General features: G+C 39.5%; 1 protein-coding gene across 11 annotated transcripts in view; it reads right to left on the bottom strand.

Annotated features, from left to right (window-relative positions):
• The window catches only part of Mast2 (microtubule associated serine/threonine kinase 2), a 157752-nt gene that overhangs the window by 44197 nt on the left and 87770 nt on the right, over positions 1–25785 (bottom strand). For 7 of the 11 annotated variants that reach the window (XM_060379797.1, XM_060379799.1, XM_060379788.1 and 4 more), the window contains 2 exons: positions 25313–25507; positions 6081–6172 (listed from right to left, as the gene is read on the bottom strand). In XM_060379797.1, the coding sequence (XP_060235780.1) occupies positions 6081–6172; positions 25313–25507 (287 nt within the window). The remainder of the gene's footprint in view (positions 1–6080; positions 6173–25312; positions 25508–25785) is intronic. The other 4 variants (XM_060379791.1, XM_060379792.1, XM_060379794.1 and 1 more) reach the window with 1 other exon arrangement.

Genomic DNA, 25785 nt, shown 5'->3' with positions numbered 1-25785 from the left:
AATCAGAAGTGTTAGAAGAATTTCCATAATAGTTGGAAATTTTAATGTCCTTTCAACAGAAATAACAGATCCAGGAGGCAGAAAACTACTGAGGATTTAGTTGAGCTTATCATAGTAAATCATACGAATATAATGAACACTACAATCTATTACATCTACATACTTTTTCATGTTCATATGAAAATTTCATCAAAACAGGCCACATTCTTGGCCACAAAAGCTTAAAAGAACAGAAATCATTTCCTATCTGCTTAGGAAAAAAAAAGTGTATTAAGTTAGAAATCGGTAAAAGAAAGATAGCTGGAAAAGTATACAGATATTATTATACCTTTAAAAACATTTGAAAATATTCTTAATAAAATAAAAACAAAAACACAATTTATCAAAACCTGTGAGATGTGGTGAAGTCAATACTTGAGAGCATCAATGCATATAATAGAACAGATAATCTAAATTAATTCTAAGTTTACACTTTTCAAAACTAGGGTAAAAGCAAACTAATTTATTAATTATTAAGGCAGAAGAAAATAAAATCTAGATATATAATAAAATAAACTGGGCATGGTGGCACACCTCTTTAATACCAGCACTTAGGGAGGATCTCTGTGAGTTCGAGGGCAGCCTGGTCTACAAAGTGAGTCCAGAACAACGTAGGCTACACAGAGTGACCCTGTCTCAAACTCTCCACCCTCCCCACAAAACAAAGAAACAAACAAACAAAAAACCCAAAATAAAAATAGAGAAAAAACAGTATGACCTAAAGTTGGTTATTTGAAAAGACAAACCAATTACCCTCTTATCAAAGTAAGATTAAGGAAGAACACGAGAAAAAGCACAGGAGGGCACAGCAATACACAAATTACTAATGTCAGAAATTAAGTGCTGATTAGCACTAAAGATCTCAGGAAATAAAAGCATTAATAAAAAACATTATGAATAATTCTATGCCCACAAATCTCAATGTAGTTAAAATAGACTAATTTTGTAAATGACATAATTTGACAAAACTGTTCATATAAAAATAGGTAATATGAACAGGTCTAAATCTACCGAAAAAATGAAACCAATAATTCCAAGACAGAAAGCACCAGTTCCAGACAGGTTCATTTGGTAACTTCAACTAGACATTTAAATAAAAAAATTACACCCATTCTTCACAAGCTTTTCCAGAAGAGAGAAGTGGAATGAATACATCCCAGCTTATTCTAGAGGCAGACTTTATCTTAATACTCAAATCAGACAAACACAAAAATAAAAACCACAGACTATTAACTTTCATTAAAGAGATGAAAAATTACCAATACATTAACAAGTGAATCTAGCAATGCTTACTTAAAAAGCACTTAAGTGGGACTTATCTGAGGAATGCAAGCTGGTTTAACGTTTGAAGAAAATCAACAACATAGGCAAAGCAGTGGGAACGCTCAGTGGGGTATGCGATGGCCATATACCATCGTAAACATGTCTAATGTGTCATCAGCAGTAAACTCGAACACAAAACAACTGTCTGGGTAGTAATGATGTAGCAGTGTAACAAATGGGAGGGAACACTGACAATAGAGAAAGCCTTTACATATGTGGGAGCTGAGAATATATACTTTGTTGAGTTTTGCTTCTAGCCTAAAACTAATCTAAAATATAAGGATTACTTAATAGACTATGTATGCAGAAGGCCCTGAAACTAAGCCCAGCGTGTGTGTGCATGTGTGCCCCCCCTCTCTCCTTCTCTCTCTCTCACACACACACAATCAAATAACCCAAAATAAAACAGAACTAAGAAAGGTCCATTTTCAGAAAAGCTAAGTGCTTACTGAACCAATCTTACTAAAACTGTACCTGTTTATAAAATATTTAATACTATGGGCTGGAGAGATGGCTCAGCAGTTAAGAGCTCATACTGTTCTTCCAAGACCAGAGTTCAGTTCAGAACGCTCTGGGGTGGTGGGGCACCTGTAACTCCAGCTACAGGAGGAATCCAACAACTCTGGCTTCCATGAGCACCCATACTCATATAAGAAAAAAAAATACTAAATTGAACTGTATATGCCCCACACAGGTAGACAAGACCACGCAGCGCTCTCAATGAGCCACTCCATTCAGGAAGATTTAGTTCAAATTCTGTCAGAAATCTAGAGATAATCAAGACACAATCATCTCAGACAGGTTTAATCAGTAGTAATTACTGCCCAGTACTCACATTACAGCTCTACGTACAGGGTCTAGATGAGCCAAATTTATTTCTACGTAATGAAAATCCAGGTCAGACACATGCTGAAATTTTACAAAGTTCTAGGGTAGGAGTGTTACTCAATCGAAGCCAGAACCTATTAAAACATAAACACACACACACACAACCACCACCACCACCACCACCACCCACCATCAATAACAGGGAACTAGGTAAGAAAAATGAGATCAAAGGTCAAACATACCTTTAATTCCATGGAAACCTGTCTTCTAAAGTGACAGTTTTTCAGAAAAGCTCCTTAACCAAAGATGACATTTAATCAGAATCCCTCTCAGGATATTGGTATCTAATCAAAGACTCAGTAGACTGCCAGCAAAAAGACAGACCCACAAGACTGGAAAAGTCTAAGAGTCTGAATACCCCCCTACAAATACACAAACACACACACACACACACACACACACACACACACACAAAGTCTGATCCACTTATTTCACTATTTAAATGTCCCTTTTTATTATTAAAAGACAAACAAAGGGCCAGGCTTAGGATAATACCATCCTGGGATTAGGAAATCCAGGAAGCAATCATTTAATGACTTCTCATTCCAAGCCTGCTCCAAGACCATTAACCCTATGTGAAGAGGCTCTGCTGTAAAGAGCATATTTCCACAGTTCTTTCAGCAAAGCTGGGTCTGACTCCCGTGATACAAGCCTAGAACAAAATACCTGGCTAAGTCAAATAAGGTCTTCTGTCCTCCTAGGAAGTAGTGCAAACCTCATTATAAATATATATCTCCCTCAATCAGAAGCAAATAGACCAGCTTCACTATAAAAGTTCATATTCTACATGGAGTTGAGACTGACTACACAGTCATGAGGGCTTAAGTTCTAAAATGTAAAATCAATGTCACTATTAAGCAAACATCCCTCATGTTTTTGTTTCCTTTGATTCTCAAAAGAAAAAAATTAACAGGAGTCTTATAAGGTATAAAAAGCCTCTGTGAGAACTTATTCTTGGGCATGGTAGGTGTTGTGTAACGCTTTCCTCCAGGATCAAAATATTCCATCCTGAAGAGAAATTCTTTAAGGAAGGTAAACAACTCAAAATAGCTCCAGGAAGTCCCTAAAACTGACCAGATCCACTAGGGTCCTCCCTGCTAGTGGAAACAATAAAAGCTGAAAGTCCCTCAAACAAAGCCAAGCTATAAAAAATGACTCTCAGCTGCTCCATCGTAGTATCGAATTCTCCAGTCCAATTACCTAAAATATAGCTAGACAATTGTTTAGACAGATTTGCAGCACAGGGAAAATTCTCATGTTGTATGCTAGTGACTCAAAGTCCAGCATACTTTCATTGACAGCCAAGTTGAGCGATTTGCCATAGGGTATCAATTTGCTCCTGCACGAGGTCAATCCTCTGATTGAACACCATCAAGCCTCCTTTTAGTTGAGCATTAATTCCTTTTTGTACATCTAAGGCATGAGCTACATTGGCTAAAAGGTTATTCAGGGTCTGAGCAGTCTGCACAGTATGACTCCTGGCTAATGCCGCGGTGGTAGCTCCAACAGCCGCCAATGAGATGGCAGTAACAATGGTGGCTGTAATTCCAAGATCCCTTTTCTGTCTGAAGAGAGTCATAGTGTGAGGGGCATCAACGGGCACAGGCACCCAGCGAGGCATGCGAGTAACCAGCTAGTAAATTTACTAGCATTCCAGCATTGGGCAAAAAATCAAGTAGTGGACGCAGGACTAGCCACAGGATTATCAACATGGATTGCTGCAGCCATGAATCATCTGAAGGAATGGGCGGGCATGGGAGCGTTAGCAGGCCTTCTGGTGTTGGTCTCCTTGGTTTGCCTGTGATATATATGCAAGATTAGAGTCTCACAACAGCAGAATGCAGCCATGACCATTCAGGCCTTTACAGCCATTGAAGCAGGACAGTCTCCCCAAGCATGGTTGGCTACCATAAAAAGCTAAAATGTTACGCTCAGGATGCAAGGCTAAGCACTGCACTCAGGGTCAGCCGCTTTGAACCCAGAGAAGAGCATGTCTGATTGCATGCGGGTTGATGCCTCTGAGAAAAAGGTATCGGACGGGTCTGATGCTCTTTGGGTGGATGACACCTAAATGAACATCGGTACAAAGTCCCAATTTATTTCTAATATCAGAGATCAGACCTCTACTCTTGCCTGATGCGTCTAAAACAAAAAGGGGGAACTGTAGAGAGCTGCGTAATGCCGCGCCTTAAAGATGGAGCTGGTTTCTGCCTGCCACCTTCCCGATGGTGAGTGCTCTCTGTCACAAACAATTCCACATTTGGCTAAGGCTGAGGATCTGGCTTGCTTCCATGTATGTGGACCTATCTGCATTGCCCACGTGGCATGCTGGGGTTGGCTACCCAGAGGCTATTTAAGCTGTGGGCTGGCTTTCCCCAGGGTCAGATGATTGTTCAAGGTTCCTGAATAAACTGCATTGAAGAAAAAAAAAATGACTCTCAACCTCGCTGAGCCATAAAGACAATTATGCGACCATACCAGCTGCCTAAAAGAAACAAAACCCAGCAGAGCTGCTTCAAGAGGTTTAAACCAACTAGGTGACCTGGAAGGGATACCCTCCATCCTACTGAGCTGCCTGCAGGCTCTCCAGTGTGCTCCAGGTTCCCAGCCTTTGTCACCTGTGCTGGGATGGACTTGGGTGAAGCAGCTGTCTTTGAGCCATTGCTACTCCTGTAAGTAACCACAATACAACTCATTGGCTCACCAAGTGGACTTTGGAGATACCTGTATTTTGGTCTGTCATGGGATCCCTATTTGGAGTGAGTAGATAGATGTGTTGTGTCTTTCCAGAAAAAAAATGTGTCACACAACAATAGAACACAATGTTATTGGATGGTCATCATATGAAGATGACCCAAGATGAAGCCATATGTGGTAGAAAACATCAGAACAGAGGCTATGGGTCAGAAGACACAGGGACTTTAGAGATGTGCAAGACTAGAAGTAATGTACATAACAAGGAGTCAAAAGCCACTGTACACATTGTCCCAGAGAGCAAGAAAGGCCAGGAACTCCACGTGTGCTGTGAATTTGGTGCTCCAAACCTGCTCCGCCAGGTTCCCTTCCGGCAACTCAGCGGCAGCAGCTTATGTTATCACCCACTGCCCCCAGGAGTTGCTAGCAACAAGAGCACTCCTTAAAAGTGCACTCTGCCTGGAACCCCTGCACAGAGGTAGCCCATGGCAGTTCAGTGTCCAAGGGGGTTCCACAGTAATGGGGACAGGGGCTGTCTCTGACAGGAACTCAGTGGCCGGCTCTGAGAGGGGGAGCAGCCTTACCAGGCCACAGAGGAAGACAATGCAGCCATTCCTGATGAGACCTGATAGACTAGGATCAGAAGGAAGGGGAGGAGGACCTCCCTTTTCAGTGGACTGGGGAGGGGTACAGGTGGGGAAGAAGGAGGGAGGGTGGGATTGGGAGGGGATGTGGGAGGGAGCTACGGGGGGATACAAAGTGAATAAACTGTAATTTAAAAAAATGAAGTTCCCTCTGGACATCAATGTTCTCTCTTTTTCTCTCTCTCCTTCCCTTTCTGTCTTGCTTGTTCCGTCTCTCAGTCTGTGTGTATGTCTCTATCCCTCTCTTACACCCACACTCCCAACATGGTCCTTAGCCCTCCCTCCTCTCCCAGTAAATCTCTTACTCTAGGTCGGTCACATAGTGTGACTCTGCGGTGTTCCTTGGCTCCGACAGGTACCTTTCAATACTTTAGCCTAATAATACTCACTCGTCAGATAATGCTGAACCTACAATGTAACAAGTAGGAAAAAAAAAAAGCTGGTGTCTATGGACATGTTTTATTAAGCTTTTAAAAATCTGCAAGCACTTACCTGTGTGGCCATGGAGTGGGGAGTGTGGCCGTGGTAGTGTAGGTGATGTGCTAGAGGTTACAATCAAGCTTTTGCGGTTACTTGTCCGACAACTGCAAAAAAAAAAAAAAAAAAAAAGATGTCAGTTGTAAGTGTGTCAAGGGCTTTGAATGGTAGTAGCATGCTTCCCTGGGTTGAACAAAACAATGCTTTAAGCTTCACTGCTCAGCAACTGCTATGTGAACCATTAAGACTTCATAATTCAATGTGGTCTACCTTAGGATGCCTTTTGCCAGTGCCCTGACTTCTGTCTTGACTTGAATTTCTCCAGTGTTAATTAAGTTTGCTTCCCAAAGAAACCCAAGAACAGGGGCAACAATCTTGTTCTAAATTGTAAACTCAATTTGGAAATTAGCATGTGTCAAAACACTGCTTTATCGGCTGGTACAAGGCACTCTTCAAGCACATGCGAGGCCCCGAGTTTGAGCGTCAGCACAAATAAACAAAGCAAACACACAAAAAGATACCTCACAAATTCAGTGTTTTGTTATTAAAAAATAAAGCTCATCAACACAGTCTGTTAAACTTTTATTTTTACAAATAGTTAACGGATGAATTACTTAACATCCTCATTTTGGAGTTGTTTCAATAAAACTAAATTTCCTTACAGGTTAACAATGAGCTTGTTTCTCCTACGGTCAGAGAAATTTAAATCACGATGAAAAGCCATTTTACGTAATATTTGTTACTAAAGAGAATTTACAAATGTATTTTAAAGCCAGCCTATCTTTTATTTAAAGCACTGGAAAGGAAAACCAAACACAAAGGCATTAAGAACTCTGCTGGCCGGCTTGCCATCCACACTCCTTCCCAACCCCTTCCCAGATCCTTCTGTGCAGGCTGTTGGCATTACTTATTAAATGAGTTTGTCTAACTACAAAAGGAGAGAAGGAAGGAGGGGGAAGGGAGAAAGAGAGAAGAAAAATTGTTGAGGAGGACAGAGAGAAAAGAAAAGAGACTGTGCTGGGAGCGGGGGCAGTTGCACCTAGAGAAGGTTTGACTCCTGAGAGTAGATCTGAACGGAGATCTGAATGACACAAGATCCCAGAGAATGATAACGATATGGAGAAAAAAAAATATTTGCTATGTTTAAATGTGGCTGGATGTCTCTTTAAAAACCTAATTCACATATTAATTATTCTTAGTCAATCCCCTTTTCCTCATATGCCAACTCTGCCTTTCACTGCACAAACGACAGACACAGTAAAAAAGCTCAGCATGGTTGACTACTTCCTTTGCTGTGCAGGAGCTTTTCAGTTCGTGGATTCCTATTTCTTGTTTTTGCTTTTGTGGACTGAGCTTTTGCTCTGACACCTAAAATATTTCCACCAGGCAGAAGTAGGAGGATCACAGGTAACAGGCAACCCGGGCTACATCACAAGGCCCTTTCTTAGGATGGCAAGATGGGAAAATGGTTAAAAGCACTTTGCTGTCCTAAAGGTCCTGAGTTCAGTTCCCACACCTATATCAGGTGGCTTATAACTGTCTGTAACTTCAACTCCAAGTGAAATCCAATGCCTTCTTCAGGCCTCTGAAAAAACCTGTCCACATGTGGCATTATAGACACATAAAACAAATTTGTGTGAGGAGACTCTTTCTCAAAAATAAGTTAAAGCTAAACCCATACAATAACTTAAATGTAGCCTCTTAGACCAAAGGAAAGTTACAGTAGGTACAAATCTGGACGACTACAAAAAGAAGCCATTAGAAACGTGCATAAATATAAATCTCATGCTCCTGTCAGACTACTTTAAAAGGACTTTATTTTTCTTTTTTCCTTATTTATTTATTAAATCACTTTATAGCCTACTCTCAGCCCTCTCCCTCCTCTCCTCCCAGTTCCACCCTCATGAACCTCTCCCACACCCCCTTCTCCTCAGAGAAGAGGAGGTCCCCAAGAGGTACCAACCCATCCTGGCACCTCAAGTTACAGTGGGACTAAGTGCACCCTCTCCCCCTGTGGCCTGACAATGCAGCCCAGTCAGGGGAAAGGGAGCCAGAGGTAGGCAACAGGGTCAGAGACAGCCCCTGCTCCCACTGTTAGGGACCCACATGTGAGCAAGCTGCACATCTGTTGCCTATGTGTCGGGGGTGTAGGTCCAGCCGGTGCTCACTCTTTCGTTGGTGGTTCCGTCTCTGTGAACCACCATGGGCCCAGATTAGTTCACTCTGTAGAACTTCTGGTCATGTCCTTGACCCCTATGGTTCCCTCAATCCTTCCTCCCACTCTTCTATAAAACTCCCAGAGCTCCGCCTATTGTTTGGCTGTGAGTCTCTGCATCTGTTTCCATTCAGCTGCTGCATGAAGCCTCTCAGTAGACAGTTATGCTGGATTCTTGTCTGAAAGCACAGCAGAGGATTATCAACAGTGACAGGGGCTGGCTCTCTCCCATGGAATCTCAAGGTGAGCCAGCCATTGGTTTGTCATTCCCTAAAACTCTGATCCATCTAAAAGGACATTTTTAAAAGAATTGTCGACTATCTTAGAATTTATAGCATTGAAACTGGAGAGAAGAAACAAAGGTATGCTGTTTCAAAGCTCTTATATTAAATATGACATGGTATGAAGGTAAACTATGACAAAGTACAATTTTATTGTACCATAAATTAATGCAACATACTACAAAAAATAAGAGAGCTGACAAGGTGTCTCAGTGGGTGAAAGTGCTTGCTGCAATGCTTGACAGGATAACCTGAGTTCAACCCCTAGGTTTCACAGTGAAAGGAAAGAACTGACTCTTTGGAAGTTGTCCTCCTCTGACCTCCACATAACACAAACATGCACGGGCACACACAAACAAAAAGTTAGGTCAACAAAGAAAATAAAATAGACTCTCAAACAAAAAATCAGAAAAAGAAGTACAGTTGAACTGAACAGAAAAGAAATGTAAAACAACAGTAACCCTGACTAAACCAATATTCTCATTAAGTATCAATGTTCTAAATTATTTACTTATTATCAGAACGAATGAAATAAGAGAACTTAACAATGCTATTTATTTATGATAGAAAAAGTAAACTAAACAAACAAACAACACAAACCCAAAACAAAAATTCAACCACTAATACCTGAATGATAAACCACAGCACACAAACCATTCTATCCAACAGAAGATTACTCAGCCATAACAAGGAGGGAATTGTTAAATCACACAATGAATCCGAAAAACAGTATCACTGCTTCAAGGCTGCTGCAATTGACATTGTCTTTACTTACAGTGTTTTCCCCAGAGAGTACCTAAGCTCAGTACCTTACCTCCTTCAGATCTTTGCTCAATACATTCTTAATGAATTTCTCCCTAAGCCAGTGGTTTTCAACATTCCCAGTGCTGCGACTATTTAAACAGTTAACAAAATTATTTGTTACTTCACAATTGTAATTTTAAATTTCATAACTGCTATGAATCATAATGTTTTCTGATGGTCTTAGGCGACCCCGTGAAGGGGTCGTTTGACCCAAAGGAGTTGTAAGCTACAGGTACAGAACCACTGCCCTAAGCATTTCATTTAAAATTGTACCCTCCCAAACTCTATCCTCCTCTCCTACTACAGTTTCTCCACAGTACTTACCATCATACAACACTATTTCACACATCCATTTTGTTGTCTGTTTTCCCATTAGACTGAGCTTGAAAGACAGTGACTTTTATGTTTGCTTTGTTTACTGCATGTTGGTAAAGGCCTAAAACAATATAAGGTAGGCTCTCAAACGTTTGCTGAATGAATTGATGAGTATGATTTGCTATAAGAATTAAAATAGAGACAATAATGTTTATATGTTACATGTAAATCAAATTATCTTATGTAAGCTCACTATTATCTAAAAGTGAAAATCCCATGAAAATTACAGGACCAATAACTGATTTGAACTACACTTGCTTCTTTAAACTTTAAAATAAAATATAGAACACTAAAGATCATGTTTCTAGGCCACATGCCTTGTAACAAAGGTACACATAATCTCACTTGGCTAATCTGTAACAGCTACCAGAGAAAGAAGAAAGGTCAGATGCTTTGGTACAGATGCCATGATCAGCTGAGATCCAAAACAAGGAACTGGCTAACTTTTCCTTTTCAATAGGCTTTAGCCACTTCCCCAGGATGAGAAGAGGATTGAGAAGAAAGTACGTGATGTGTGGACAGTCAGGAATACTAAATCAACTGCAACTAACCTAAAGTTCTCTGAGCGGATGCTCTGCTACTAACTACGAAAATCTAGCCAGTCAGAGAGGCCCGGCACTTCATCTTACATGCCTCACTGTGGCCACTTTGATGGACAGTGGCAGCAGGGCCTCAGGCACCCCATGCAGTCCCTGAAACACCATTAAATTATGAAGCAACACAGTGTGGACAGAACACTCTGCTGTGGAATCCTTAAGCACCTCTGGATTTCTAATCCCAGAGGTCTGGTCCCTATTTGAGCACTTGGCTAGTTTCTTTAGGGTCAGGAAAAGACCACTTTTGTTTCATTCAGTGTAAACAAGGTAGAGAACCTGGCGCAATTTCAGGCCAAGCAGTAATAACTAAAATGTCCTTGTTAAGACAATGATATGAAGCTGGGCATGGGCATGGTGGTGCACGCCTTTAATCCCAGCACTCAGGGAGGCAGAGGCAGGCAGATCTCTGTGTACCCTGGTCTATAAAGAGAGTCCAGAGCAGCCAAGGCTACACAAGAGAAACCCTGTGTTGAAAAACAAAACAAAACAAAACAAAACAAAACAAAAAAGATTACTAAGGTATGAACATAGCAGAAAATGTGCCACTTCTTGCTGATAAAGGAGGTATTTTACTTAAACATTATATAGTAATTGCCACTGATGCATTGTTTCTCTTATACAGATCATTTCAATGTTCTCTCTGCCTTCCTCCCTCTCATCTTTATCCCACTAGTGACCTCTTTAAATTATGTAACTTCACCCCTCCACTCAAAACCTTCCGAAGGTAGTAGGTGCAATGTGTTAACTAATTGTTCCTTTTATCTATGATGCCTTCTTCTTCAGCAATACACAGCAAAAACTTCTTATTCGTTTCCCCATTTCCCTATGATACCAGGCCTGTTCTCTTTACTTTCCAGAAGCACTTATCTTCTGACATATTATACAAGCTAACTAAATTGTTAAAAAGTGTCTATTTCTTCTTCTCTACAATAATCCCCAAGAGATATCCTTGTTACTCTGAAATAGTGCCTCCAGCATGGTCAATGTTTCTAATCTTAAACAAATGAAATGTATTTTCATAGCAACAGGGAGGCAGAGTCCTCCTCACTCTAAGCTAGGAATCAGAGAATCTAGAGGGAAGTACAAAATTCCTTTTTCCTCCAAGGCTATTGGCAGCGCTCCTTGAATTAAGCTGCCCATTAGGAAGCATTCTTATCTTACTAAAGTCTAACGTTAACTAGCCTCTTTGTCCTCTTTCTGACAGTGGCTAGAAAGAGGAGCAGCAATTAGGAGTGCTTACTGTTCTTGCAGAGGATGAGAGTTTGGTTCCCAGCACCTCTATCAATTCCAGGGAATCTACCATCCAATACTTCCTCTGTAGACATCCTCCTGTGCGCTCCCTCCCCAACACACATATGATGACAGGATAGAATTTTTTAAAGATATGAATTGGTTTGGAAAGGAGGAAGAGAAGTCAGAAAAAAGTTTATACAAAAGGTCACAGAAACATCGCATGCATGTGTAATAGTCCTAATCAGAAACAATCCAGATGTCTACCAACTGAATAAAATACTATCTGTCCCAAAAGGAAACAACATCCACATGATTAAACTCTAGAATCATTACCCCAAATGAAAGACGCCAGAATCAAAATACTGCAACAATTACACGTATGTGAAATGTTTGAGTTGAGTGTGTTGGTGCATATGTCCAATCCCAGCACTCCAGAGGTAGAGAGATCTCTTTGGGTTCTATCCCAGCTTGGTCTTCATGGTGAGCTCCAAATCAGTCAAGACTACATAGTAAGATCCAGTCTCAAAATGAAATGAGATGAAATAATAATGAAATAATAATGAAATGAAATAAAATAAAATAAAATTTCTTTTCCAAGAAAAAGAAATGTTCTATACATAGAGTATGGTAAAAATTGCTTATTTCTCTAAATGTAGTAAAAACTACCAGGTCACTTCTAACTGCTGTGCTATATAATATGCAAATTACATATTAAAAGCTCCCTTTTCAAGCCCTCTAACCCCAAGCCACATCCCCACTTACTCGTGATACGTTCAGTGGAGTTATGAATTCTCTCTCCTCCCCTTCCTTCCTTAATAATTCAATTTGGAAAGGTAGGGAGGTACTCGACAGGAGTTGACAAATATGTTGAGATGTTATCTGCTTAGAGAAAACAGTGGTGTGGGTGTGTCTTGAGGTGCTGGGCAACCAATGAGGTAAAGAAAGTTTCTGTTTCTTTACCTGACACATGGTCAGTGTGTACAAAAGATTAGTTGTAAGCTCAAAAAAACAAATAATAAATTAAGGAACAATATTGAGGATAATTGGAGTCATGTTGCAGGATATTTGATCCCATTGTCAACCCCAAAACTGTGAACTATAAAACCCTGTTTCTTGTTTGGTGTGGTTGAGCCCAATCACACACCTTTAATCCAAGAACTTCGTATTGTAAACAGGTGATTATGGTGTGGTTCATGCTGCCCTAGAACACATCTTTAATCCAAGAGCTTTCTGTATGAAGGATTTAACAAAGTTAACCCTAGGTCAAGGTCAAGAAATCACCCAACAGGGATTAAAGAATAGGAGGGGCTTTGAGTTGAGGGTATTTAAGACAGCATGAAGAAGAAAGGGCTTTTAGCTCAAGCTCTGGCTCTAGCTTAGGCTTCAGCTCCTCAGCTCCCTGGCTATTTGGGCTGTGAGCTAGCAAGCCTTTGGCCTTTAGTTTTTTGGCATTTTCCTCCTGGGCTGTCAGTTGAGCTGGTGAGCCCTTTGGGGTTTTTTCCATCCAGACCTGAGATGAGGAGGAAGGTCAGCTGGGTGTTTTCTCTGCTTCTCTGAGCTAGGTTTTCATGTCAACATCTGGCTCCTGAGTCTTTATTGGTAAGATAGAACAGTTGGGATTTTCATTTTTGTTTGTAACAACAGAGTCAGGGTTCTCATTAGCAAAAACAGGAATAACAAAAACAGAAGTTACAAACAGAGAAAACTAGAAGAACTAGTATTAAAAGCAGAGGTATCAAGTAAGCCAACAGTTTTAAGATATGTGAAATACATGCACATATTACCTAAAAACAGTATATGCAAGTATCAGCAACTTCCTTTAATAACATTCCCCACTGACAAGAAATATGCATTCTACAGAAATGCTAAATAAAAGGGCTTGTAAGAGGAATGTAAAAGATAAGCCACACAGGAATATAAGGCTAAAGAGGCTGTTTTCACCAGAATGACATATATACTATATAGCAAAAAGACATAGAAACCAACATGAAGGAACTCCCCTGGCCCCAACGGTATAACTTTAGCACCAGCATATATAAGGATATTAACAGATTATGGGACTGAAAGATGGTTTAGCAGCTAACAGGATCCAGGTGAGATTACCAGCACCTACATGGCAGTTAACAACTGTCATTAATGCCAGGTATTGTGCCCTCGATGGGCACAGCACTCAGGTGGTACACAGACAATGCAGGCAACATCCATATATGTAAAAGAAAAATTAAATTTAAAAATATTTTAAAAAATTATACCACATTACTTAAAGTAGCAATCTATTCGGTTTGTGTGATAAAGTGAAAAAAAAAAAATTAACCAAAGGAAAAAAGTTTTTTAAAGTGGAAAAGTATTACTGAGCAACCCAAGTAATAATATACTTAAAGCTATAAGTCATCAATGAGCACTAAAAATCAGTGGGCAAAGTTACTATTCTATATATCTATGTGTCTACGTTTCTTTGTGTCTACGTATCTGTCTATGTATGTATGTGTGCGTGTGTCTGCCCGTCTACCTATTTAGCTATTATCTACCTTTCACTGATTCTTGCTCTAAAACACAGAGCCTTGAACATACTAAGCAAGCCATTCTGCTCCTGGGCGACATCGCCAGCTCAATGGGCCAAATTTTGATAAGGATAATTTAAAATGAGGATAGGACCTTACAAGAAAATTCTCACAAATATGTGTCAATTAGGAAGAGATTAAAAGCACTGGTAAGGCTGTGTGGATACAGGAGTTTGCTCCCCAGCCAAATGGTCTGAATTTTATCTCTAGAACCAGCATGGTGGAAAAAGCCAGAATCAACCTTCCCAAATTGAACTCTGACCTCCACATATGGTATTGTGGCCTGCGTGTTCAACCAAATAAATTTTAAAATGTTTAAAAGTTTTTCTTAAGTTAGCTACGCTGAAAACAAGTAGTCATCACCTTATTCAAATCATCAAGGCTAACTTCATAACAATGGTAAAAAAAAAGATGAAGCTTGTGTAACCTGACTGGATGACATTCCTGCATGAATCTAATCCTAATGAAGCATTAGACAAGCATGAATAGATGAATGTTCTTTTTAAATAACTGGTGATTCCCCCCCTCCCCGTCTTGGTTTTTCAAGAGAGAGTCTCTGTGTGTAGCCTTGGCTGTAATAAAGCTCATTTTGTAGGCCAGGCTGGTCTTGAACACGAAGATCTGCCTACCTCTACTGCTAAGTATTAGAATTAAAGGTGTATGGCACCACCATCTGGCCTGGTTGTTGGTTTTCTAAAGTGTCATGGACATAAACACTGAGAAAGCAAAGCTGCTCCAGACAAGAGAATATAGAGATAATAAAATTCTAACACATGATCATGGACCAGACTTTTAACATTGTATGCATTTCTAGGGTACAATGTGTTTTGATATATGAATAAAACTGTGAAATAAAAAGACCTTATGCTTTTTATGCTAGGCAACTGTTCTATCACCAAACTGGGTTAAACCCCCAATCTTACAAATGGCAATGCTACTTTTTTTCTTTTTCTTTTTTTATGTAGCCCTGACCTCACACTTACTTATGTAACGGAGGATGACCTTAAAATCCTTTCTGATCTTCTTGTCTCCTGAGTTCTAGACCTGTTTTATACAGTGCTGAAAATCCAATCAGAGCTCCATTTGGCTAGCCAGGGTGGTTTGAATGAGACTGGCTCTTATTAGCTCATATATTTGAATACTTGGTCCCTAGTGAGTGAAACTGTTTGGAAAGAACTAGGAGATGTGGCCTTGTTGGAGTGGGTGTCAGAGGGGGTGGAGGGAACTTTGAGGTTTCAAAAGCCCACGCCATTCCCAGTTAACGCTTGCAAGCTCGCTCTCTCTCTCTCTCTCACCCTGCTTGTGGATCTGATATGAGATTTCAGCTACCACTGCAGTGCCATGTCTGCCTATCTGCTGCCATGTCCCTCACCATGATGGTCACGGACCCTAACACTATAAACTGTGGGCCTTCAAGTAAATGCTTTCTGTTTTAAGTTGCCTTGGTCACAGTGCTTTGTCATAGCAGAAGAAAAGTAAGACGCTAGCTAGGTACTCTATTGACAGACTTGCCTCAATATTTAGTTTTCAAAGGGTTTATTTTATTTTAATTAGTTCCTTGAGGAACCTAATTTTTCCTCTTTTAAAAAATAAAAAGTGTCTTGTTTGTCTTCTTTTTTTTAACAGGCAGTTGTGAACCACCATGTGAATAGTTGGAATCAAACCAGGCCCTCTGGAAGTCAGTACTCTTACTGCTAAGCCATCTCTCTAACACCTAAACAATGCTTTCCAAAATAGCTGATCCAGCTGAACATTCAAACCAACAGTACATGCCAGTGGTTCTCTTTGCTCTACATTATTTTTCATCTTTCATTTGTTTTCCCCTTAAGGTCTTGATTTAATAAGGACTTAAGAAAATAGGTTCTAGATAGCAGGCATGAAAATATAGTATCAATTTTGGAAAACAAAGTTATGTTTCTGGAAGATGCATTGAAATACCAGCTTAGTCACAAAAATCCATTGTTAACAATCGTGCTGATCAGGCCGTAAAGCATAAAGCCTCTAACTCAGAGCTGCATTTTGGAGCTACAATTAAATGAGATTGTCTTTGCAGTTGAGAAAGCAACTACTGAAATGATTGGAAAAAAAACTTTTTCCTGAATGAAAAAAAGATTATCAGTTAATTTTTAAAATTCACTTTATTGTTAGAGAAGAACAATGCATCAAAAATAAAAACAAAAATTACAGAATAAGACTTTAACTATTTACTGGAAGTGTTCAAGAGAATAAACAAGGAGCTAAGCTCAGAGCAACAGAATTTATGAATGTGAGAAGGACAAGGACAAGGAGAACAAATAGCACTAGGGAAGAGGAATGAATGCCTCCAGAATAATGAGGTATAAGTTCTAAACCCACTCTGTGCTCAAGAGCTGTCCTCTGTATCCTCAGCCTCTTTCTCATTATCTTGACCGTCTCTAGCTGGTCACCCCCAACATTTATTACCATCATCCAGGGTCCCCTACTCAGCAGCCATCTTCACAGCAGGAAGATGCTGTCCTGCTCCTTTACAACTTAGCACTTTTCATCACTATTGCCTGTTCATCCTTTTTAAATTTTTTTTATTTTATTTAGATTTTATACATATGAGAGTTTTGTCTGTGAGTAAGTATGTACCATCTGTGTGCCTTTTACCTCTGGAGGTCAGAGAGGCATTAAATACTAGGGAATGTATTTACTGATGGTTGTGAGCCACCATGTGGGTGTTGGAAACTAAACCCACGCTCTCTTGGAAGAACAGCAAGTGTTCCTAATGACTGAGCCACCTCTCCATCCTCCTTGTTAGTTCTTTTCCAGTTTTTTTTCACTTTTGGTTTATCTGACTCAGCGTCTCTTCTTTTTTAAAGATTTATTTATTTATTTTATGTATATGAGTACTCTATCTACATGTATACCTGCATGCCAGAAGAGGGCACCAAATCACACTATAGATGGTTGTGAGCCACCTTATGGTTGTTGAAAATTGAACTCAGGACCTCTGGAAGAGCAGCCAGTGCTCTTAACCTCTGAGCCATCTCTCCAGCCCATGAGTCAGCTCTTCCTCCTCTTCTTTAAAAAGCTCATGATCTTATTTTATTGTCTTCATAACAAAATCACTGTAGAACTGGATCGCGCGGCCCTTTCTCTTCTTACCGCCACCCAGTTCAAAATGCTTGAGTCTCTCAAGAGCCCGCGTTCTCTTGGACCTGCAGCTGGGCTCAACACACTCAGGTCTCAGCACAGTCTTCTTTGTAGTTGTAGTCTTTTTTGTGGAAAATAGGCTTAGTCTGCCCCCCATAGCCACTCTGTTTCCTGCCGTAACGCCGCTTCCCCTCCCCTGGGAAAACAAAGAATCCTTGCCCTTCTTGTACTCTATCACTTTGTGGGGTTAGTGCTTGCCACATTTCTTGTGGGTCTTAGGAATGTTCAACATGTTCGCAGGAGCGATACTGGCTCAGAAAGAAAATCTAAGTCAACTTCTCTTTTAAAAAATAATTTTTATTTAAACTTTAGTCTATGTGTATTGGTGTGAGGGTTTCAGACCCTCTGGAACTGGAATTACAGACAGTTGTGAGCCACCATATGTGTGCTGGGAATTGAACCCAGGTCCTCTGGAAGAGCAGCCAGTGCTTTTCACCCCTAAGCCATCTCTCCAGCCTCTACGTCATATACTTTCAACTCTTCAGACTTGGAAGATCACCACTAAGAAATTAAGCTGTCTTGGTCCTTCATGTGCTTTCCAGTACATGCTGATATTTGGAGGGCACACTATCTGAGCATAAACAGGAGATAACTGTGCAGGCTAATTGTACATCCTGTCCTAACAATCCCATTTAGAACCACAGATCAAGTCAAATGGAGAGCCAGACATCTCCTCTGTGAATCATTTCTTAACTGACTCCTCAGTAAATGTAATATTTAAACCCTGTCCAGCAACCATTCTATCATTATCTCCTGGGTTATCAGCCTGGGTATTTTTCATTAACATATTAGATAAAGGCAAAGGCTCTATGAACACAGTAATGACAATTCTGCCATTCAAGAAAATTGCTATATATCATACTTCTTCAATTCAAGAATGTTAGGGGTCTGAGAAGATAGACAAGAGTTCATGAAGTGAGGATATACCACCTTGGTGATGTTACTAGCCAGTGTCTTTGATAATAAGGTTTCTCCCGGACTCTCCTCCCAGGCACTATATGAAATGGCTGGTTGGTGCAGGTAAGTCAGCAATGCAGATACCATTCGATACCATTCAGTCTTTTAATCTTTACAGTCTCTCAAATTTCTTATTTGACAAGTGTGAGATGAGAGCTCATCGTGGTTTTTATTTGCATTCTGTAATAGAGATGAAGAACATTTTAAAAAATACTTTTAATATAGCTACTGACCAATTTGTATGTTTTATTTTGTTTTTTTAAAAAGATCTACTCAGCTGGGCGTGGCACACGCCTGTAATGCCAACACTCCCCAGAGGCAGGCAGATCTCTGAGTTCAAAGACAGCCTGGTCTACAAAGCCAGTCCGGGACAGCCAAGGCTCCAGAGAGAAATAGTCTTGAAAACAAAAACAAACAACCAAAAACATCTACTCAATTAGTATTGTTCAGTTTACTTAATTAGGTTAGTTAATACATTTATCCATGATGGAGATTAAACTTTGGGCAAGCATTTTATCTTTGGGGCTTCACGCCCAATTCTCCTTTACCAACTTAAAAAAAAAATTAAAGAAAAACTAGGGCTGCTTTACTGTTATTGGGTAGTTTAGAGTTCCTTGTGTATATACAGATACATATATGTATTTCCAATTAAGATTTTAAATTTTCTATGTATGGGTGTGTATCATATGCATGGCTGGTTCCAACAAAGGACAGAAGAAGGTACTGGATCCCCTGAGTTACAAAGAGTTCTGAGCTGCCACACCGGTGCTAGGAATTGAACTGAGGTCCACTGAAAAAGAAGCCGGTGTTCTTAAAGCTGAGCCACCTCTCCAGTTCTTCTTTATATTTTTTATATTACTCTCTCACTTATTACATGACTTCTTTTGTAACTCAAACTGGATTGTTCATGTGCTTTATAGAGGCTTTCCTTTTAACACAATCCTTATCTATTTTTGTCACAGCAGATGTTTGTGCTGCAATATGTAGAACAACAGCATACATGTAAGTTGAGGTTACGCGTCAGGTGGCAGTATTTATGAACTTACAACTTGAATGCATACCCTGAGGTGTATGTGTGTATACATACATATCACCATACAAGGATACATCATTCAGGAACTAATTTTTGAATGCATTAGGTTAGGGTGTGAAAGAGCCTAAGCTTGCATTACACATAGTCTGTATTGCATGTTCCTTATTGTGTTTTAAATTTATATGTGCGAAGGCATATATTGTCACACACACACACACACACACACACACACACACACACACACAAATGGTAAAGAAAAATAGAATCACCCCAGTGCTGTGGCCTGTAATTGGAGGCAGAGGAAGGCAGATTTCTGTGAGTTCGAGGACAGCCTGGTCTACAAAGCAAGTCCAGAACAGCCAAGGCTACACAGAAACCCTGTCTAGAAAAACAAAAACAAACAGACAAATAAACTTCAAATTGTATATTAAAAGCAGAGAAAGCAGATATCCTTGTGCTGTTCCTCATTTTAGAGAAAAAACACTTTCGGTTTTTCCCCTTTTAGTACAAAGCTGGCTACTAGTGTGTCACGTGTGGTTTTTATTATGTTGAGGTATGTTCCATTTATTTAAAGTTCTTCAAAGATTTCATCATGAAGGGATGTAGAACTTTGCTAAAGGCCTTTTCTGCATCTACTGAGATAACTATGTGTTTATTTGTTGTATTGTATTTGTATTGTATTGTATTGTATTGTATTGTATTGTATTGTATTTCTGTATGTTGAATCAAGCTTGAATCCCTGAGATGAAAGCTGGGTCATGGCTCCTAGTCTTGCATTTAATTTGCAAAAAAAAATTTGTTATGAGCTGGAAATGGTGGTATACACCTTTAATCCCAGCACTTAGGAAGCTGGGATTAAAATTTAATCTATGAGTTTGAGGGCAGCCTGGTCTATATATGACTTCTGGTGTCAGGCTAGACAAGACTATACAGTGACACCCAGTTTTAAAAACCACAAAATAAACAAAAAAAAATTGCAATTTTCTTGTATCTATGTTCATCAAAGAAATTTGTCTGTACTTTTCTCTTTATTCTTTGTATTCTTATTCAGTTTGGGTACCAGGGTTATACTGTCTTTGAAAAGTAACTTTAGAAAATAATCTTGATACTATTAAAACTGAGGCTTCAAAGATTGCTTCATTTTGGAGGAGGCTCACAAGAGCACCTATCCCTTTGTCATATAAGTCTACAGGAAGTCTCTTTCACCTGTGGCATAGGAAAGGCCAGTGGACTTAAATGGCACCAATGGCTACAAGCTTCAGAAACAAACTACCTATCGATGCAAATGAGAACTGAAGATTTTGTTAGATAGTGTATGGAAAGAAATACCATGCAACAGGAGCTGCTAAAGTGAGAACTCTAACTACCAATATCACTCTCAAAGATTTTTTTTTCCTGTAAGCCAAACAGCTGTAGGAATTAAAAACGGACTCAAAGTTCTGTGTTCTACAAAGTTGTTATTACCAAACATCTATTTAGATTTACAGTTGGGCTAGTGACTATACAGAGATATAACCACCACTTTGGTAATATCAACTAGTGTTATCTATCCTGGTAAAAATTAAATAGACCAATACACATAAATCACTTTATTTCATTTCTGAAACTTTTCTTGCTTTTTTAAAGTAATTAACTTTTGATTATTAAAATTAATTAATTTAATTTTGTGACAAAGACTCAAGTATCATATAGCTCAGGCTAGCCTTGAATTCCAAATCCTCCTGGCTTCACTTCCCAAGTATTGGAAATTACAGTTACAGGAATGTACCACTATGTCCAGCTTTACTACTTTTCTTGATAAAGCATGATAAAACACAATAAAAAATCTGTTACATTCCCACTAGGTTTAACAAATGTGTGAATCAGTCAAACATCAATCTCTGATAACAGAACATAAGCTCAAATATTAAGATTTTTTTTTCTCCAAGATGATGAGGAAACTAAACTAACCAGATTTTACTTTTGTGTCTTTAAAAACCAATCAACCAACCAAGCAAGCAAGCAGCAAGCAAACAACAGTCAGCCAGGTGCAGTGATACATAGCTTTACTTTCTTCCCACTACATAGGAGGCTGAGGCCAAAGAATCACTTGATCCCATGAGTTGCCAGGCTGGGGCAACATGGCTGGCGCTCATTTAAAATAAAATCAGGGCAAGTGTGTAAAACAACAGACACTCAACAGAAGGGAAACTCACAAAATGAGCACTAAGACTGCACCAGCTCACTCACTACCTACATAATATTTCTAGGAAATAACAGATGAAAAGGATACACAAGAGCCCAAAGCTCTCTGAATCAAGGAGAGGCTGAGTCTGCTAGAAGTTTCAAGACAGAGTACCCGAAGGAGAGGACTACAGAAAGAACTATAGAAATCTGCAAAGCAGAGGGGAAGCTCCCCAGGTGTTAGCTGAGGACTAATTACTGAATGAGAATAAGAAAGCTGCCAGAGAAATCAAGCAGGTGACATACTCCTCCACCTAACACATGGATGAACACATTACTTTCCCAGCAGTCTGATCTCAAAACCTTACAATGCACAGAAATCCGGCCAACTACTCAGAAAGTATTACCTTAAAAAAGGTAAATGAATTCTAATTTTTGTTCAAGTCACACCAAACAAAGATTAAAAGTAATCCTGAAAAGGATCCAATGGTTTAATAAGTACATCTTAGAATCTTATGACTGCTTAAAGAAAAAAAAAAAAATCTGTGAACAATCAAAACCATCTCGTCACACATTGAATTAGTATTTTGCAACAAATAGAAAAAAAGGGAAGAAATAACACACTAATATATTAAACAAACATGCAAACAAGTTTATCAGAAAACAATAGCAAATTTAACATTTTTATGTCTATCAATGAAAGATACTGCCTAAGGTTGTACGTTCGAAAACTACACAATTGAGGGGTGTTACTAATCTAAGCCATGTGTCAACACTAGACCCACATTAGGCTGTGTGTGCTACCCCACTCTTTACCTGTGCCAACCTCACAAATGAAGAGTATCCTGAAGGTATAGTCAAGCCGCTAGCATTGTTCAGTATCTAACCCTAATCCTGAGTGACCTGCAGATTTTGACCTCCAAAATAAAATTATGTCATTTAAATCTGAATATCCTGTAAGTAAAACTAACTTAACCTTTTGACTTCTAGTTGCTTTTTTTCTAATAGAAAGCTTGGCATATACATTGTAATCAATCTTCTTTTTATACCCAATTGGCTTCCACCCCCAACCAGCTTCCAAGATAGCTTCTTGGTTCTTTCTGAGCAGTTACTCCCCAGTCTTTATTCTGCTAGTTCTTCATATCTCCCTACCCCCTAAATGTCAGATTGCCCACTCAGTCCTGTGCCATGTCTTCATGTTCTATCAACAGAAACTCACAGATGGCTTCATAAATCACTAATATGCTCTCAGTTTCTAATTATATTACCTGTAACCCACATTTTGCTTCTCTGTCATTGACTATGTAATTAGCCATCCTGCAATTTTCCAGTCTGTTACTTAACTCCAGTTTTCTGGCTATTGAGTCCAAAAATCTTTAGCCATTCCTAACTTACCCTTTTCTCAAACCATACATTGACTCCATTAATAAGTGGAGAACCCTCTCGATTCCATCTTTAAAAAAAACAGTCTGGGGCTAAGGAAATGGCTCAAACGGTGCTTACCACAAGCATAGGACCTGAGTTCAGATTCACAAAAACCCATGCAAAGGCCAGGTGTAGTTGCATGCACTTATAATCCCAGGGCTAGAAAGGTGGAGGCAGAAAGAATCCATTCACTAGCCAATCAGCTTAACTGAATCTGTATTTTGTTCTCTTATTTGCAGCTAAGTTTACATCTCAAAACATAGAGAATGGCTGAAGAAGACACCCAACATCCACCTCTGGCATTCATTCATGCATGAATACTTGCATACTTCTGTTTATGGATTCTCACAAACATGTAAGTACAATCACACCTAAGCTAGATTTATACACTGAGCCATTGTTGCAGTCCTCTTTTAATTACTTTTGAGATAGAGTCTCCCGTACTCTAGGGTGCCCTGTATGCACATACAATAACTATGTATCCGGGTTGGCCTTGAACTCCTGACCCTCCTTGCTTCCAATTCTCAAGTGCTGAGATTCTGGGCTGGGGGCATCATGCCTGCCTCAGAGGAACTTTTTTTTTTAATGTAAAGTAATTTATTATAGATGAATACACAATTTGTTAGTTACAGGCACAATTCCCCACAAGCTTTTACTGACACAGAAATGTGTACACACATTTAGAATCACATGAATGTAATAACTTTAAATTTATGATGAACAGTGCATTATGAACAGTGCATTTAAAACTCAACATAGGACACAACTTTGTAAACTTCTGAACAAAATGGAGAGAAATGTTATGCTAACTTCAATTCATAGCTTCATACTTGAAAACTTCAGTGTATTATTTAGCCAAGACTATAGAGACTGGGAGCCAAACATTGAGCTTGGGTAATCCTGTAGAAGAGGGGGAGGAAGAACTGAAGGAACCAGAGGGATCAAGGACACCACAAGAAAAATCTACAAAATCAACTAACCTGGACCCACAGGGAATCACAGAGATTGAGCTGCCAATAAGAGAACATGCACGGGACAGAGCTAGGCCCTCTGTAACAGTTGTGCAACTGGGTAATTCACTAATTATATATCCATAATTATATTATAATTATATTAACTTTTATATCCATAAATTCTTGAGCTTTAAACAGTTCAATGTTCACTCATCTCACTTTGCATAAACAAATATACAGAAGGGCCTTAAAAACTCCACTTCATCTGGCAGGTCTCATTTCACAGCATTCCCCATCTTCACAAGCTCGGCTGAACTCTACTGCACAAATCACACAGCCCCTATACCAATGGTTCTCAACCTGCGGGTTGCAGCCCCTTTAGGGGTCAACCACCCGTTTCACAGGAGTTGCCTATCAGATATTTAATATGATTTATAACAGTTGTAAAATTACAGTTATAAAATAGCAACGTAATAAGTTTATAATTGAGGGTCACGTCAACATGAGGATATATATATATATTTTTTTTCCTATGTTTTTTGTTTTGTTTTGTTTTTTAGGCAGGGTTTCTCTGTATAGCCCTGGCTGTCCTGAAACTTGCTTTGTAGACCAGGCTGACCTTGAACTCACAGAGATGCTCCTGCCTCTGCTTCCCAAGTGTTGGAATTAAAGGTGTGCACCACTACTGCCTGACTATACTTCTTTCAGTGCTTTTTTTAATGTCACCTATCACTGAGAAGAGCCAACACTGATCCTTATATTTCTACTCTCTCTATCCTGCTTTTATGTTATATATTTACTCATTAACTGTCTCCTTCTGCTATATCTGAAGTTCTCTGAGGATAGTGACTTCATCATTTTGTGGTCACTGACTGGTCTTCTGCACCAAATGCTCCGTCTAAAGATAGCATATATTCAAACAGTGCTGGGTATATGAAAAGTAAGCAGTAAGAAAACATAAGGAAAGCTGTTTTCATCAGTTGAAACAAATCATTTGGCCTGCTTTTAGACTTAAGGGTGTGTGTGTGTGTGTGTGTGTGTGTGTGTGTGTGTGATTTATTTATTTTACTTTATTTATATAAATCTTTTGCCTGCATGCCTGCCTGATCCCCTGTAACTGGGGTTACAGACAGTTGTGAGCTACTGTCTGGGTGCTGGGAATCAAACCAAGGTCTTCCACAAGAGCAAGTGATCTTAACTGCTGAGCCATCTCTCTAGGCCCTATCCTCAGATATTTCTGCTACATAAAATATGGATGTGGTAGTCACAGTCATAGAGTTAAGATGTCCACAAAACTATCTAAGTACCAATATGCTACCCTACTTTCTTCAGAAAGTTTGAGTGTAACAGAAACCTGTGAAACACTTTTACAGCTACTTATCAAGTTCTTCTCATTACTAAGAACGGAGAGACTTAGCTATGATACTAGAAGCCATTGCCAATAGCCAAATCAGTTCATTCCAGGCTTTCTTACCTCCACTGCAGTGTGCGGCTGGAACAGGGACTGCAGGGGCTGCTGTGGGCTTGAGGGTTCAAGAAAAAGACAAGAGGAGAAGTAGACAGCACACAATCAGCACTAAATGGGACTTTAGCCAGGGAGAGGGCTGGAGCCGATGAGGGTGAGAACATGTGCTGATTTATGTCGGCTCCTCGGCAAAGAGTAGAGATTCTGACAAGGTATCATAGTGAAAACAAAACAAACAAAAAAACACGGTCAGTGTTAACTTCTCCACCAAAAAGAAGCATACTCAAAGTGAATTAGTTTAAGAGGCTTAAGAAAAGTGGTCAAAAACCATCCTCAAATATTCTACACCAGTACTAATGTTGGCAAATAGTACAGAGAATAAAATCTACCCCACGGAGAATAGATATATGTACACACACACACACACACACACACCACTTTCAAAACTTCCTTAAGTTTAAAAATTGTAGCATCTATAGTGA

The sequence above is a fragment of the Meriones unguiculatus genome, chromosome 3, assembly GCF_030254825.1.
Source record: "Meriones unguiculatus strain TT.TT164.6M chromosome 3, Bangor_MerUng_6.1, whole genome shotgun sequence".
NCBI lineage: Eukaryota > Metazoa > Chordata > Mammalia > Rodentia > Muridae > Meriones > Meriones unguiculatus.
Note: the sequence above shows the minus strand (reverse complement) of the source record. Positions and strands in the feature narration are given on the sequence as shown.